The 17776-nt window shown below is 35.2% G+C and overlaps 1 protein-coding gene across 7 annotated transcripts; it reads left to right on the top strand.

Annotated features, from left to right (window-relative positions):
- Positions 1-1411: 1411 nt before the first annotated feature.
- Positions 1412-17441, top strand: rnf157 (ring finger protein 157). Of its 7 annotated transcripts, XR_009273784.1 has the most exons (21): positions 1412-2054; positions 3263-3381; positions 4543-4631; positions 5420-5566; positions 5726-5843; positions 6014-6080; positions 6177-6220; positions 6985-7032; positions 7136-7207; positions 7439-7598; positions 7837-7949; positions 8767-9002; positions 9211-9319; positions 10096-10204; positions 10294-10475; positions 11584-11649; positions 11737-11785; positions 12481-12600; positions 14481-14515; positions 14704-14850; positions 15003-15129. XR_009273784.1 is itself a non-coding variant. In XM_058794512.1 (20 exons), the coding sequence occupies exons 1-19, from the start codon at positions 1967-1969 to the stop codon at positions 14513-14515; spliced, it is 1971 nt and encodes a 656-aa protein (XP_058650495.1). In that variant the 5' UTR covers positions 1412-1966; the 3' UTR covers positions 14704-15145. The 7 variants fall into 7 exon arrangements, 4 of the variants coding, with proteins under 4 accessions (XP_058650495.1, XP_058650496.1, XP_058650497.1 ...); XM_058794512.1 differs by having other exon boundaries at positions 14704-15145; XM_058794513.1 differs by lacking the exon at positions 14704-14850 and having other exon boundaries at positions 15003-15135.
- Positions 17442-17776: the final 335 nt, after the last annotated feature.

The following is a 17776-nucleotide window of genomic DNA, read 5'->3' as shown; positions in this document are numbered from 1 at the left end:
CTAAAGAAAATCAAATAGCATAGTTACTTTCTTGAAGCAACACACAGGTTGCTCCTGAACTAACTACTGCTGTAACTTGTCTGTGAAATTTATTTTATATAATTGCTAATAATATAAATAATAATAATAATAACACATTTCAATTTCAGTTGAAACAGAGCTGACACAAGGGCCACTACATGAACACCAGTTGAGGTTCCCTTACTGCACTGCAGTGAATCACTTCCAAAAATTCGGGGAAGGTCACGTTTGGCGAGGCAGTATGTGTTTGTACTGCGCAAAACCTCAAGTCTGGATTTAAGCCTGACGTCAGGGGTGGCCAATAGCGCTTCTGAGGACAGTAATACAGCTCTGATCATTCAGCAGCAAATCTCACTAGCTGAAATTATTTCTGTCGAGACATAATGTAGACTTCCAGCAGGGGCCGCCTGGAGGCTCAGAGAGCTTAATACTCCATTGAGCTACATTCAGATCTCACAGTGTTTGTTGTTTTACTGAAGAGCTTTCTATATTTAACATATAACCTTTTAAATGTATTGATTACAAGAATTGATAACATGACATATAAATGCAAATCCGTCACACAAATCTCTGTAAAACGATTTTAAAAATCCTTATATTCTACCCGCGAGCGACTGTGATTGGTCCATCCTTAACAGCGCATAGAAAAGTAACAGCTAACACATGCATACGCCACCATCGCAGCCGTCTTTCTGTTGACAGAAAACTACAGAAAAAGTGGGTGGAAATGATATAATGACAAATGAATAGCAATGTTGTTTCATATACATAAAAGGAAACTTACGGTAATATTTAGTGTAATGTGTTTCATTATAGCTGTAGGAAGTGTTGGGAAGTAACTAGTTACATGTAACTAAATTACGTAATTTAATTACAAAGTACTGAGAAAAAAAATGTTACTTATGAATTTTTTTTTTTTTTTTCCACACACACTCACATACAGATTTGATTGATTTCCTTCATAAATTGCATTGACTGCTTTAGAATATGAGACACCACTGTTTCAGGAGTTTTGGACACAGAATAGGACATATGCTTATTCGATAACAGTTTTATTTCCTACTTGGGTTTATGTAGGCCTGCTTTATTATTATTATAATATTTTTTTTTTCCAAGGCAGTGTTTTCTGTCATACTGTGCAAAGATCTTTTTTCAAAAACAGTAGGCTATAATAGCTACTACACCATTTCTTTTTATTTAAATCTGTTTTAAATCTGTAGGCTATTTAACCTCAGAAAACATTAGTATGCATTAAAATGTAACCAGTTATGCTACATTATTTCATTAACGTAATTGAAATAGTTACACTACTTATTACATTTTAGATAGGGTAATCTTTAACCCATTACATTTCCAAAGTAACATTTTCAACACTGGCTACAGGTTCCTGTGAAAGAGCATTTCTCCTGATGTTTTTTATATATGCATATATAATTATATATTAATAAGAGGCAACATCCGGGCCTCTAAGCCCCGCCCATTTACAGACAACTGTTAACGTCCACTGCGGCTCTACCCTCTTATTCTGTTTCTACATCACCGATACGCATCTGCATCCCGTCTCTCAAGCGCTCGGAGAACAGAGGATACAGGGAAGATGATGATAAACATACCGAGAAACTGTGTCATATAGAGAGCACCTGACTCCGCTTTGCAACTGAGCCAAGGATGCTGACCGCGGAGGCAGAGACAGCCTTATAATAGGGCTACAGTCTGCAGGACGCAAAAAGCAGCTTGTGACTGCAGACAAAACAACGAGGGACTCTGTGCGGAGCTTACAGGGCATTAAGAGCACCAACTAATCCTGTGCATAGCCCAAAATATAAAAGCGAAGAGCAAAAAACGGCCTTTTGCGTGAAGAAGGAGATGTTCGGACTAAAGAAGACGCAGCAGCAGTAGTAGGATTGCAATAATTCAGCGTTATTTCAATTTTTAGATATTGGAAATGGGAGCTTTGACAAGCCGTCAGAATGCAGGAGTGGAGGAGGTCGATATACCATCCAGTTCTGTTTACAGATACCCACCCAAATCCGGTAAGAAAATTGTATATTTTAAATATTATATTTTATATTAATGTACCGTATTTTTATTATAATAAAATGTTGTTCTTGTTTCTTTTATATTATATTATATTATATTAACAAATATAGAGAAACACAAGCTTGTTCAGATTGTATAATCTTTTATAATTTTTAAAAACAATTGTGTCAAATTTGGCATTTACCGTAAAATTGGCTTGTACAATTAAGTTAAATATTTTTCTTGTTTCTTCTTGTAATTGAAAATGAGAGGGTCCTTCTGTTCATTTGAACTCCAGAGGGCCTGAGCCACCACCCACTGTTTCTTGGTCAGCAAGTCTGTCTCTGAAAGGCAGAGTAGGCCCATAAATGCTTGTCTTTATATCGATATGGGGCTCATCATTTCAGTGGTGCTGTGTCTACAGTCTACTGAAATAGAGCACAATCAGAGCAAATATCTTAGATGATTATGTACTCAGCATTAAACTGATCTGAAATAAGAGTGTCCACTGTATGTTAATGGAATTTATTGTGTCTATGTGGTTTACATGGATTTTGCTAGCTTAATATATTAATTTACTATGTTAATTTTTAGATAACAGTTTTTTCCTGTATGTTTAGAAAATGCAGCACTCATCACATTAGTTTTAGAATGATTTTTTTTTACAAATCTTTGGAAATTTGACAAGACATGCAGATGAGAAGATGAATGTCAGTGTGTTAACCACAAGTCACCAGATACTCTGTATGTGCAGCTTGGGACTTGTGCCTGATTCTTGCTACCTCCTGCTCCAGTTTCAAGCTTGTTCATCTATCTACCCTTGTATCTTCCCATGGCGGTTGCTATCCTCTGTCTGCCCTTGAGCTTGTCTTTCTTTAATCTATTTGTTCTGCAGTCTGCTATATCTGTCTTCATTTTCATTTTGAAACCTTTTACTTGTCTTGTGCCCAAACATCACTCTGGAGGAATGGAGGTTTTTGTATCTATATATCTGTTTCATACACCATTTAATAGTCAGCCTGTTGATGAAAATTAAAATATGTATCTTTTACATAAAAGAACTAGCCTATTTCTCCCTGATCTGATGATAAATGACTTGGTGTTGGTGTAATACAATGTAGCCAGTTGAAATAATGAAATAATTTTTTTTTTTTTTACTTAAAACCAGTTCATTTTGAATTGTTCAATATCTATAAGATTTGATCTGTTCATTGTCATGCAGGGAGTTATTTTGCTAGCCATTTCATTATGGGAGGAGAGAAGTTTGATTCAACTCATCCCGAAGGCTACCTCTTTGGTGAAAATACTGACCTCAACTTCCTAGGCAACAGACCAGTAGTGGTAAGATTGTATTTCATTTCCTTGTAACATAGATGCAGCCATTTTGGCTGATGTTTATAGAAGGTCATGAAACCACTGTTCATTGATTTTACCTTGTGTGATCTCATTTCCAGAAATGATCAACAATATGAGTCATGACTCATTTTATTTAAATACATATTAATCTCAAAAAAAAAAAAAGAAGAAGTGATTCTCATAATGATTTGCATTTTATATTATGTGTAATTTGTGTTATTTTATAAGATTTTATAATATTAACATATTTAAAGACATTTTTAAAATAAATATCTTCATAAGAAGTGGGAGATGAATTAATAAAGTTTCATGCATTTACAATACACATATAAATATTGCATTTGAATGTGATTTATTAATCTATTTTTAAAAAGTCTTCTATATAGATATTTTACTCATAATTCTAACTCATATTTGAGTTGTTATGAGTCTTCTTGTTACTTTAACTGGACATTTAGGTTAGTTTAATGTAAATTACTATATGTTGGTGGAAGCTTTTCTAATTCACAGGATTATGCATGACCAAATGTCACATGTAATTGTATAGCTGTTCTTATACACTGCTTTGCTTTATACAGCTTTTAATCCTGATATGTATGTGTGCAGTGTTTGTGTATTTCTATGAAACCATTTGTGTTTTTCTGTATGCGGTGGGTCTTTTATTTACACTGTATGCATTAGCTGCTAGGCCCGTCTCTAAACAGACAGCCTAGTGATGCTGTGGATTTAAGCGATGGCTTACCGCAAGTAATACAGAGAGCCACATTCAATCTGAAGTCCGGGGAGGGGGAAGGGAGGCGACACGCTCACCCAGTGTTGACCCACACGCGAACACACTCTTGATGCCTCTCTGGCACGTGGGCATGCCTGTGCATTGCATTTTTCCAGGGCAAACAGACACACACACACACACACACACACACACAAACACACACACACACATGCATGAATCAGCACAACAGCTTGTTAGGAAATCAGTGTACATCAACTTCCTTTTAATGTGGCTTTGTTTCCAGATTATTTTTCAGTTTTGTAAGAGATCATATGGGTATCAGATATGTGAGCTGATAAAACAGGACAAAGTGCTTCTCAAATATTATTATAATCAATAACTTTACCCTCACTTTTGACTCTTGATATTGCTAGTTCCCGTACAATGCTCCCCCTCCACATGAGCCGGTCAAGACCCTCCGCAGTCTCATCAACATCCGTAAAGACACTCTGCGACTTGTCCGGTGAGATTTTCATGGCTAATATCTTTACTAAACCTGACGGAGAATCATGTGATGAGTTCCTGTTTTGACATATTTGATAAAACAGCACATTTTGTGGAACATGTTGAAGAGGTTGTCTCTTTTTTTAAATAGCTAGCAGGCTTTAGTTACATTTAGTTGTTATTTGTATTTTGTATCTTATTTTATAGAGCATCTGATTAGATGAAAATCTGTGTAGTGCAAGATGAGCCATAAGTTTTATTTTAAATGGCTCTATTTTAAATGGCTTTATTTTAAATTATAAATGCATATTTCAACTAAAGGTTAAATTTTCAGTTTTTTAGGTGTGCAGTAGCATTTACATAGCTTCAAAGCTAAAAGACAAGGGCCACTAAATTATATATATATATATATATATATATATATATATATATGAAGAATTTATTTGAAAAACAGATAACTCAAAAATCATGTTTTTTCATCATGCATTCCAATTAATCTCAATTAAACTGCAGTTGGGTTATTTTGATTTGGTTAAAAAATAACTAACTAAATAACTAACAAAACTAACATAAACATAAAAACTAACACAAAAAAAACACATGATAACATAATAAAAACAGGATTTTTGAAAAAAATATATACAGTATATATATATATATATATATATATATATATATATATATATATTTGTTTGTTTTTCATAATCTTTTAGATAATGCATTTATTAAATATATTATTTATCTCTCTGTGCATTAATATTTTTTTTTTTGCTGAAATCTTAGTAAAGTTTGTAATTTTGTCTGCAGATGTAGTGAAGACATGAAGCTTCCTGGACAGGAAGTTGGGAAAAGCCACAGCTGCTATAATATTGAGTTTACCTTTGATGCCGACACACAAGTTGCCATCACTATATACTACCAAGCCATTGAAGAGTTCCATAATGGTGTGCCAATGTAAGTTGAGCATTAGACACACTTTGAGTATTCCTTTTTCTTTATTTATTAATAACACACTTCAAACTCAGCCTTTACCGGTTGATCAGAGAGCAGCAAGTTGGGAAATGACATCAAAGCTTGGGTTATATTGCGCTGTTCATTGTGTGTTGTTGACAGATACTTGCCGCAGGACAGCTCTCTGCAGTCAGAGACGGTGCATTTCAAACGTGGTGTCTGCCAACAGTTCTGTCTGCCCTCTCATTACGTCAACTTATCAGAGTGGGCAGATGAGGAGGTAACACATCTGCTAGCTGTGACCTTTTGTGCTTTTGCCGTTTTTAGAGAGAGGTTAAAATAGGTCAGACTGATTTAATCTGTCTCGTTTATGAAATTATTGAGCAATGAATAATGCAAGTCCTTAGAGCATTTTGGGTAAACCTGGTAATGTGGTTTGTTGTTACACAGCTTTTGTTTGACATGGATAAAGACATCTACCCCATGGTTGTGCAAGCAGTAGTGGATGAGGGAGATGGTGAGTTTTGTGTAATTGGATATTTTATAATATATATGTAGAAATATATATCTGGAAATAAATCTAAATATATTTTTCCACGTTTTTGCTGCGCAGAACACTTGGGACACTCTCACGTTCTTCTTGCAACCTTTGAGAAGGTATGCTTTTTTGTGTAAAAAAAATTCAATGTTTCAAAAGGTGGGGGGTTGGTTAGATTTTTGAAAATGTTTTTGAAAGAAATCTCTAAAATACAGTAAAATTGTGAGAAATTTTGTGAAACTTTATTGCAATTTAAAATAACTGTTTTCTGTTTCCTGTGATGGCAAAGCTGATGTTTCAGCAGCCATTACTTCAGTCTTCAGTGTCACATGATCCTTCAGATTCATACTAATATGCTGATTTGATGCTCAAGAAACTTTCAAGAAAATTTCTTCTTATTATTATTAATGTTAATAAAATCAGTTGTGCTGCTTAATATTTTTGTGGATGATAATTGATAATTTTTTTTTTCTGGATTCTTTGATGAGTAACTTTGAGTAATTTTTTGTTACAATGTGAAAGTATTTACTCTCACTTTTGATCAGTTTAATATGTCCTTGCCGAATAAAAGTATTAAATTATTTAAAAAAATATATACAGTATATATACTGACCCAAACTTTTAAACAGTATTGCATATTTATAAAAGAAGGTCTTTGTAAATTTTTCCATTCATACAAAATGTGAGGTTGTCCTATTTCTACCTGATCTAACACTAAAATGATCTCTGGTGGTGTAAACTAATGTAATCAGATTGATTCAGTCACATCAAATAATATTATTGGTATAATTAAAACCAGTTTATCTATCTCTAGTTTATCTAACAAAAATAAATTCATTGTGACGATTAGTGATTATATAATGTTGCTGTCTTTTTCTCCTAGCATATGGATGGAAGTTACTGTGTAAAACCTCTGAAACAGAAACAAGTGGTAAGGTCCCTCTTACTATTGATGTAATCTTATAGTTTACAAGAAGGTCAACTGATATTAAATGATTTTTGTACCTCTTAATCTTATCGTGATTTTATCTTAGGTGGATGGTGTAAGTTACCTGCTGCAGGAGATCTACGGTATAGAGAACAAATACAACAGTCAAGAATCAAAGGTAAATCATAATCAGACTGAATCAAATTCAAAGTCAGTAGAATGATTTAAATTACCAAAATGATTAATATAGTCAAGTTGTTTAATAAACTTTAGTCTTTACTGTGATATAGTTGTCTTTACTGTGATATACTCTCCCCATATCAATTTAGAAGGACAACATCTGTTACTTCTAAGCTTTCATTCATTGATTAGTATCAATATATGAAAAATGACACACTCGTGTTTACAGGTGGCAGAAGATGAAATTAGTGACAACAGCGCTGAATGTGTGGTGTGTTTGTCAGACGTGCGGGACACACTTATCCTGCCCTGCAGACACCTGTGCCTGTGCAATGCCTGCGCAGACACACTGCGTTACCAGGCCAACTGTTGCCCCATCTGTCGACTGCGTAAGCACCAACCCCTGTACTGAACTCATTCAACAGGACTCTATTATTGTGATCATTACATTTATGAAAATTTAATTTTGCTTAGATTGTATTTGTATCTATAGTGTGTCTCATACATAAATGTCGTGGCGGGTATTTTAAACATTGGGCATACTGACACTAGTTGATGCAATTTTTTTTATATTGTTTCAGATCAAATATTTGACTCATTTCAAATTTCTCCTTTTAATTCCTATAGCATTTCGTGCCCTCCTTCAAATTCGAGCGATGAGGAAAAAACTGAGCCCACTCACACCTACTGGATTCAACCCTGTTATCACCTCACAGACGTCAGATTCAGAGGAGCACTCGGTAACATTTGTTTTAAAATGTTCATACAGAGCCTTGTACAGAACAAATATATTTAAAGCTAAATAATATAAATACTTTCCTGTGATACATAAATCTTTGTTAGGAGCATTAACTTTAACCCTTTAAATCTTGACATATGAAATAATAGTCAGAAAATCTGATTTTTTGAAATGGAACAGTTTTGTTGAACCGTCAGACATAATCTAAAAAAATATCATATTTGAGGAGGAAAAGATCACCTATGAAGAGACACAAACTGAGAAAAAGCATGCAATTTGGTACAGTTACTGATATTTATATGGCCAAAAACTAAGATGAAATTCTGACTGTAATGTAAATCAGTGAGATCTTTATAACAGCATAGAAGGCTACTTACATAAAATGCAAACAAATATAACTAGTCCCTCTATATCTCTCAGTAATATGTCTTAGTAAGATGGTATTCAAATGCTTAGTTTTTATGATCAAAGCTCTGCATTTTTTATTGTAGGGGGAAAATCATAATGCAATGCAATACAGTGATGATATACAAATAAACGTTTCTCAAAAGCCTGGTCTTATCATATTTGATATTCTATGTTAACATGATTTTTAAAAAACTTAAAATCATGTTCATTTTGATCATGTTGATAATTTAGAGGCCTTTGCATATTAAACATGATGCATTAGCGTTAATGGTTTAAGTTGTCAGACACTCTCTGATACAAGTTAGGTGCACAGTTTAATGCAAAAACATACAAACCATCTGTATGCACCATCTATTCATACAAAAAGTTGTACTTTACTGTTGTTCACACCACATGTATGTTTACTACAGGCATCGGAGCACATCCCACCAGGCTATGAAGCTGTGTCCCTGTTGGAGGCCTTGAATGGGCCCCTGAACCCGTCGCCATCTGCTCCTCCACATCAGGGCGTCACCAGGGGCCATGTTTCAGGATCTGTGCCCACATATGGCAGTGATAGCCACCACACGCCCACACGCTCCCTCTCTCCACTAGAACACTCTGTCAACTCCAGCCAGAATGTGAAACACAAGAAGAGTGGCTCTAAGTGAGTGAACCCTAACTGAAGGATTGAATGGTGTAGTGTTTCGGTATTACTGAAAAAACCTGTTGTTTAATGCCTACAGAACATTTGCTGGGTGTTACTAAAACACTTTCCTGTCACTTTACAGCTTTTCTTGAAGGTTAAATTATGGGCTTATGAAGGAGGCAGATAAATGAGTCTTTGCTAATCATGTATTCTGGGAACTCTCTAGATCCCTCTCCCAGAATTCTTCAGTGCTGCCTGAGGAGGAGGATGAGAAGTCATGCAGTGAGTCTGAAGTGCAAACGTGCAGGAGAAAACTGCATGTAGAACAGCAAGAGGTGCAAGCATTATAGTATTTATATATTATTTATGCATATTATTTTATGCATTTTTCATATATTTGCGAGTTTTTGAATGTTTTTTAAAAAGCTGCATTTATATACATAAAACACAAAAACACAAAAACTGTGAAATATTAAATAAAAAATTGATTTTAATATATTTTAAAATGTAATTTCAAATGTGATGGCAAAGATGAATTTTCACCAACCATTACTTCAGTCTTCAGTGTCACATGATCTTCCAGAAATCATTCTAATATGCCGATTTGGTGCTCAAGAAAATTTCTTGTTATTATGAATGTTGAAAATGTGCTGCTTAATATTTTTGTGGAAAACATGATGCTTTTTTAAAGATTCTTTGATGAGCAGAGAGTTCAAAAGAACAGCATTTATGTGAATTTTTTTTTTTTTTTTAGAAGTCTTTACTGTCACATCACTTTAATTCTTCCAAAAGTTTTATTTGAAATAGAAATTTTGAAAAAAAGTAATCGTCTTTACTGTCACTTTTGATCAATTTAATATGTCCTTGCTAAATGAAAGTATTAATTTCTTCCAAAAAAATAAAATCTTATTAACCCCAGACGTTTGAATGACAGTGTATATATTTCTACTAAATATATGAACCAGTATGATATGAAAGACTATAGAATACTCACACAATTTTAGAAATAATATTTACTTTTATGTATTTATTATACAATGTCCACTAGTGATGATGATAGATAATACACACCAATCTAATCATCATTGTTGTATTGTGTATTTTACTGCAGTCTGGAGTAACTCCTGAAAGTGACAACATCACCCTGTCATCCTCAGGGGCCATAGATCAGTCCTCCTGCAACGGGACCCCTCTGTCCTCCACAATCACCTCCCCAGAGGGTACAGCATTAGAGCTAAATCTCAATGAAACACACACCAGAGCTCATTTACATTTGTTTGTCTTCCTGTTCATTTTCTGTCCTGTTCAGATCCAGTAAGCAGCAGCCTGGCCCAGTCTGTGATGTCAATGGCGTCCTCTCATAGCCAGCACTCTCAGATTAGCACCGACACACTCTCTTCCATGTCCGGATCCTACATGGCTGGTGCCGAGGGAGATGACGCCGCTGAGACCCCAGCAGAGAGCCGAGCACCTTCCCAACATGAGGGTGAGGTAAGACAGTTAGAAGGCCTAGAATCAGGACAATTTGTTACTTTTGTTTTTTTTTTCATCTTCAGATGCTTTAGTTCATGCTGATATTATAGTTTTTAACTTAATACTTAAACATTGTTAGTAGTGGTTAATATTTGATTTGGGTTTTTTTTTTTCAATGAAAACTTTTAAAGAAATAAAGTTAAATTTGTTTTTAGAGTGAGTGTTGCACTCACAATTGGAAAAAGAAAAATCCACAATAAAGACATAACTTTACTTTAAACTATTTCTGATGCATATTCTCTAGTAAAAAAAAAGTAATACTAAGTATAGTTCAAATCTATTAACATATTTACTGACATGTAACTTGAGACTAACTGAGATTTTTTTTTTTTAATTATTAAAAACATTTTAATTTATATTTTTAAATTATAATTTATATATAAATGATATAATTTTTATTTGGAGTACTACTAGTAAACAATGCACATTTCTTAATATTAAGCTTACAATGTGTTTTAATGTCACTATTAATGAGGATTGTATGATCTTTGAATAATATCAATCTTTATTTAAAATGTACCTAAAGTATACTTGCAATAGTTCCAGTTTAGCACAATCAAATATACTTTAGTATATCATTAGTTGGACTTCATTACATCCTCACAATTAAAGTGTATTAAGTACAAAATTAGTTGTTCCAATTTAGCAGACTTTAAGTTAGTATACTAAAAGTACAATTGCAGGGTATTTGTATTAAGTACATAAATATGTAAATGTATTTGTAGTACTTGGAATAAATGTATTTCAAATACATTTTAGTATATTTATTTTTCACTTGGGTTTTATGATCATTTTATGATTATTTCCTTTTAAAAATCCCTTTTATGTAAAACATTTTGTACAAAATTTGCTATATAAATAACATTTGCCGTGCCTGATTCATTGGCCAAGAAAATATTAAATGGTTTAAAAAATTTGAAAAGTTATCGGGAAGTCATGGAATTTCATTAGTCACTGTAACCAAAACTTGCTATACGCCATAACTATCACCATTGCACAAACACTGATACGTTTATGCAAATCATATATTGTGTCTTACAGAGAACATATTTACATGTGTCCGCAGGAAATCCCCAACGAGGCAAAAGGGCATAACTTTGTGGCTGCCATTCTTGAAGAACAGGATTCAGAGGTTAAAACATTCAAACAGCCAAGCAACTTAAACCAGCAATTTATTTTTTTACTTATTATTTACTCAGATTTGTGTTTTCTTTCTTAGGGAAATGATGTGACTGAGGAAGATTGCGCATCTCCCACCAAAGAACATGGTAATTGTAACCTCACCTATTGGCTGTACTTTTCACGACACTGTACACTAGATTAAGGAGAAAACACTGCAATGTAGGCGGTACTTCATCTACAAGAGCTTCTAAATCTGCCTACGCACCTGCTTGATGAATAACTTGTGTTTGCAGGTGGGCCAAAGGTCGCTCACTACAAATATAAATATCACATGACTCATTTGAGGGCAATATAGTTCGATTTTCATGTTTTATTTAATCAGCCCACATACAAGCACATTTAGCATCTGAATTGTAATGAGTATCCAGCTTTCTACCTATTATTTTATTATTTATTATAACAAGTGTGCATCTGTATTAATGCTATATATTCTTTTGGCCAACTAATTGAGGGCAACTAATTAAGGTTTTGCTATTGTTTCCTTTGTATTGTACCTAACTGCCATTTTGCATAGACATTTTTCATCTGTTTCTTATGTTGTATGCTTACTAATGTGAGGAAATGATTGTCCAAGTGTTTGTCAGTTGTGTTCTCGTGCACGCGCTGATCGCATCTGCTCGCTCTCACATGAGTATGTGTGCATCCATCAACCGCAGTCATCACTAAATGGCTGCCGAGTAGCATCCTGCGCCCCATCGCTCTGACCCCTCACTGCTGTACTCCACTCGGCTGCTCTGCCCTGCCTCGGCTGCTCTTGTTTGACCTCTGACCTCGCTTGCAGGTGGGCGCAGGAGGAGCGAGGTGCCTTGTCCAGAGTTTGACAATAACAATCAGGGGCAGTCTGACACCCACTGTATGACAGGCCTGGACAATGAGCAACCTCCTGACGGCCGATTCGCTGGTGAGTGGCAACCTCTCGAACATGGACTTTCTGATTGGAAGGGATTGGGTGAGGCGGTTTCAAGGTGTCCCATTTAAAACAGCAACTGGCTCTAAAACACTATTGGCTTTGTCTGCTCATGCACATCCTTACTTTGACCCTGCTGTGATTTTGTGTAGTGTTAATTGGTAAAATGGCCATGCCCTTTAACCCCCCCCTCTTTTGTGTGTGTTTATGTGTATGTGTGAGTTTATATCATGTATGACTTGTTTCTATCTCTCTGGGTCATACTAATAGCTAAGTTCATGTTCAGTGTCTGCCAGCTCAAAGTAGCTTTGCGTCTCCCTTCATTTTTACCTTCATCCCTTCATTTTTCAGCTCATCTTCCCTCTTTTGCCAGCATATTCTGTTAATCTCCAACTCTTGGTTACTGTCATCCAGAGAAAGCATTCTCTCTGGAAGGACACAAATGAAGCTTTTCACATGACAGACAGTAAAATATGATTCATCAACATCATTGTCATATTTTTATTCATCGTGATTACTACACAGTCCAAAATATCCAATTGGCTCAAAAAATTTGGACACATAAGTTACTCTTAAAAGTGTAAAAATTTCATTTCATTAGATCAGGAGTGATAGCACAGACCATAGATATAATGATCCCGCTTTAAGATTTTGTGCATAAGGACCTATTATTGTACATACAATTATCAATGTGTGTAAAATGTTATCTGTGAAATATTTACTCTTTTATTTATTTGAATTTTTTTCAATAGAATAAAATAATTGTGATTAATCTTATGTTTTGCAAATGAAAGGTCAGTAAATTTAGGGCCATATTTACTAAACAGGGCAAATGAGCATTAAAGCACAGTTCCATGAAAGCGCCGATGGGAGGGGAAAATTCTGCAGGTGATTTACTGACTAGTTGCACATTAAAGAACACAGACGCAACACTTAATTTCCATAATGACCAGCGCAATCTACCAAGAGTAGCTCAAATTACCGCCTGCCTTAAGACATGCTTTTTTGGGCGTTTAATAATGCCGCAAATACCAGTGAATTGACGAGCACAAATCTTAGTAAATTGCATTGCGTGATTCATTTAAATACTCTCCTCCCATAAATTTACCGATCGTAAGGGAAACTCCTTACAAATGCATATTCAACAAAGTGAGTAGCAAAAATTTGTGTCCATGCCTTTTCAGTGCTAATTTCCCACTGCATGTCTTTTGTAAATCCTCACAGTAGTTTTTTAACGCTAAATGAGGGCACCGACACAAGCTAAATCTGGCTCTTAAACTTTAAACACTTAAACTTATTTTTAATAATACCATATAATATAATATAAATGTACTTATCTTTTTACATTTTTAGACTATTTTTCACTAAACGTTTTTGGGGGGTCCTTGAAAGTAAGCTTCGAAACCCTGAATTTTTGCGAATTTTTTTTTGCTTGAAAAGTATGCCATGCGGTTTGTTATTTTATGTAATGCAATGACATTCATACATTTTTAAGTGCTACTTAAGTGTGCATATACTGTTTGTGGTCACTATAAGTAATGTGCCCATTCAAGTCTTGCTTTTAGAGAAAAATGATAATCACATATTGGAATTGGCACTTAAAAATTGAACATCCTGGTCATTAAAGATAAAAGTTTCCAGTAAAAGTGCAGTTTTTTCTTCAAAAGGACCCTATCATCTTCTCTCATTATCACTAAGCACCAAGCTTCTTCTTCTTTTCTCAATCCGACTTTCATTTTCTGTGGATGGCTGGTTGATTCTCTTGATGTGCTGTAAATGTGCTGTGTTCTCTCTCTTTTCTGTCTCTGTTTTTCCTTCCATCATTTCCCATCTCTCTTTTTCTCTATCTTCCTGGATGTCTGTGGAATGGACAGATGAGGACTCGTGTCCTGTTCAAATTGAGGAATAGGTACGGAGCAAGATAAAAGGCAATGCACAGAGGTCATGGATTCACAAAGAAGTTTCAGCTTTTATGCCATTCACTGTTGTCATCAGTGGGATTCTTTATGGATTTGCCTTTTGACCTCTGAGGGTTAAAAGAGCCTTTTCATCATTTACTTAGTATGCATGGTGAATATTTAATACTGGACATTTCAGTTCACAGAAATCTTGGAGAACAATAGATAAAGGTGTCTTGGTTTGCATGACGGATATTTCAGCCAAAGTTTGAAGCAAAAACATTCTGTTCCTGAAGAATGTTATTTAAACATTGATCTCCAAGAGACGCTCCAATTTGGGGAAAAGGTGTAGTGAGGCGTTTTTTTAGTTTCTTCTTCATTTTTTTCCCAAATCACATTTCCACAATCCCATCATTATTTTACCCTACATTCATACCTTCTCATTTTTCTTCTTTATTTCATTTGTGCCTTCTCACATGGATTCTTCTGTCCTGTTAGGTCTGTTATACCTTGACGTCTATCGTCATGGACGGGATCCTTTGACTCACCATGCGTCCACCAGCAACATCAACCTGGAGGAGCAAGGGGTCACCAATGAGGTGGCAAATCCCAAGAACAAATCTCATCGTGGACCCCTAGCTGTGTGAAATCCTCAATCCACCCAGTCACAGACCTACTCCAATCCTGAGAGGAATATCTGCCTCTTTCTTCATGCCACCTCCACTCAAACTCGTGCCCACACCAATTACTCATGGATCAAATCCTAAATGCAAACCAGGGCGAATTGACTGTGTGGTTTCTCTTCTCCATTGTGATAGATGTCATGCTTTTAGCGCTCTTTTGGTGTTGACACTTGTGTAAAGCACCATGTTTACACCAACGCTCCACCCCCTCATGCATACAAATGAAGGGATGACTCAAGCAAGCTCTCCTGATGAAAAGCTGGAAATGATGAAGACTCCAACCTCTGATCTAAGCAGCATTTCATGTCAAATTTCATGTCAAGGCTGTGCGGCTATGCTTTTTAAAGTTAATAATCAAATCCCGCTGATAGGAATCAACATCCCTTTGGATTCTCGTCAGTAAAGTCACTGAACGTTTGAATATTTCAACTTGTACTACTGAAAATCTGCCCACAATACCCAAGATAGATGTTTCAAAAGAATACGATGGAAAAGACTAAGATGAATTTTCATAATAATCAGTCCTTCACAATATTAACTTCAGAGCAATAACGCATATTTGCTCACGTTTCTGCCCTTGTCGGTTGCTGCAGCTCACTTTGAGCTCTATGTACAGCCCTGCATGTTACAAAGACACAAAGCTACTGAGCTGCCTAAATTGCGTTACACATCTGGCCACGGAGACGCGACTGAACTGCTTACTACCAAGCATTTTCAAACTTTTTGTATAGGAAATGGAAATGTTGGGGAAAACTTGCCCGTGACGTCCACATCTGTGGTCGTAACTCAGATTGCTACTGTTGATGGTATGTTAAATGTCATAAAGCTACTGTCAAGCTTTTTGTGCGTTATTTAAAAAATATGTTAATTTCACGTCTGAGGTACAATCTAGCATATGCTACAGATAGTCAATTTGTACCTTGAAAGCTGAAGTAGCTCTTCAGAAGTGTGTTGTTGGACCGATATGGATTGCTACGCCAGGTACTTTGGTATCCTTTTAAAAGTATTTTTTGTTACGTATTCCTTTTGAAAAGTGTTGCACTTTCCTATAGGGATCCTTAACTGAAAGTGTTTACTTAGCTCCAAGCAGTCATTATATAGTGAAAATGAAGGAAAGACTTTAAAAAGTGTGCCACTAACTTGAAAAACAATCAACAACTTTCAGTTTCTCGACAGTTCTGCCAAACCTAATTTATAGTGTTTAAACTTGCACTTTGTTTTTACCAGTGGTACATTAGTGGTTATTTTACTTAATGAAAATCTTCTACTGATCTGTGGGTTCTCTTTCCAGTCCCTAAAAGGGATAGTTCACCCAAAAATGAAAATTCCCAAAATGACATTACACCCTTGTTGACTTTGATTGTGTTCCACAAAAGAAAAAAAAACACCATGCAGGTTTGAAACGACATTAAGGTGAGTAAGTGAAAGTAATTGAGTGTTTTTCGGTGAACTATCTATTATTTTATTATTATTCCCACAATTCCTTCATCTGAGCCAGTTTTTTTGTTTTTTGATTCATTAGCACTTGTCTGGACTATCTGAATGAAAAAAGGATTCACAGTACAATCAAATAGTCTCTTATAACTCTTAAAATGTCTATTGTACTTTGAGAACCAACAAAGCTTTTCCTTTGTGTGGAAAATGTTAATTTTTTATTTTTTTATGTTAGCTTAGCTCTTGTTATCGTTGTAATAGTTTGTTCAATGTGCTGTTTACTGTAGTATATGAATGGTGTGAAATTTCTCCAAATGGGATTGTATAATTTACACATGCACTAGTAGATTTTCCCTTGACAGCAGATAATGCGGTGCATGTGGTAAGCGCATGGTAGTTGCAGTCAGAAAATAGAAATCCTCCCCCTTTACATTTGCACTATATGTCTAGCCCTTCCGCACTGAGCTTGCACACTGTGTAAGCAACAGGTATTGAGTCACAAGCAATACAGCAGCATAATAGCACGTTGTTGTCTGCAGGCAATACAGATAAACTTAGCCATGCACTGAATGTTTTACAGCAGAATGTCACATTTACATGCAGAGAGAAACATCTGTGGAGTAACATGCATAGAGCATGGATAAATTCAAGGGGTTTTCTCCAGTTTTGTTATCTGTATTGCTTTTGTTCTGTCCTCTTTCTGCACCAGGAGGAGTGACTCTAAACTAAACCTACATGAGGAATGGGTTGCATTAATTCACTTTTGTAGAATGAAGATTACAAAATGTCAAAAACACAATAAACTTTTTCTTAAAAACAAGATTTGTTTGGAGCATTTTACTCTCTTTTTAACTCTATTTTTATTCTCTCTTTTTCAAATTTACAGTTCAAGTGTAGTTGCCGGATATTTAAAAATGATTGTGACAGACATTATGGGATATATTTCATCAGCTGATATAATTTCAATCAGCTTTCGTAAAATACTCAAATCTACTTTGTATCTTATTGATAATCAACATAATTGGTCTTTTCATGACCAAAAATGTGACAGACCACTGTAAAGAATGTGCATTAATTAAAAATAAATAAATAAACCAAAATAATTGAAAATTTTATGAACTAAAATTACAAGGGACTTCCGCTATATGGCATCCT

The sequence above is a fragment of the Onychostoma macrolepis genome, chromosome 12, assembly GCF_012432095.1.
Source record: "Onychostoma macrolepis isolate SWU-2019 chromosome 12, ASM1243209v1, whole genome shotgun sequence".
Taxonomy (NCBI): domain Eukaryota; kingdom Metazoa; phylum Chordata; class Actinopteri; order Cypriniformes; family Cyprinidae; genus Onychostoma; species Onychostoma macrolepis.
This window is presented reverse-complemented; position numbering and strand designations above follow the sequence as displayed.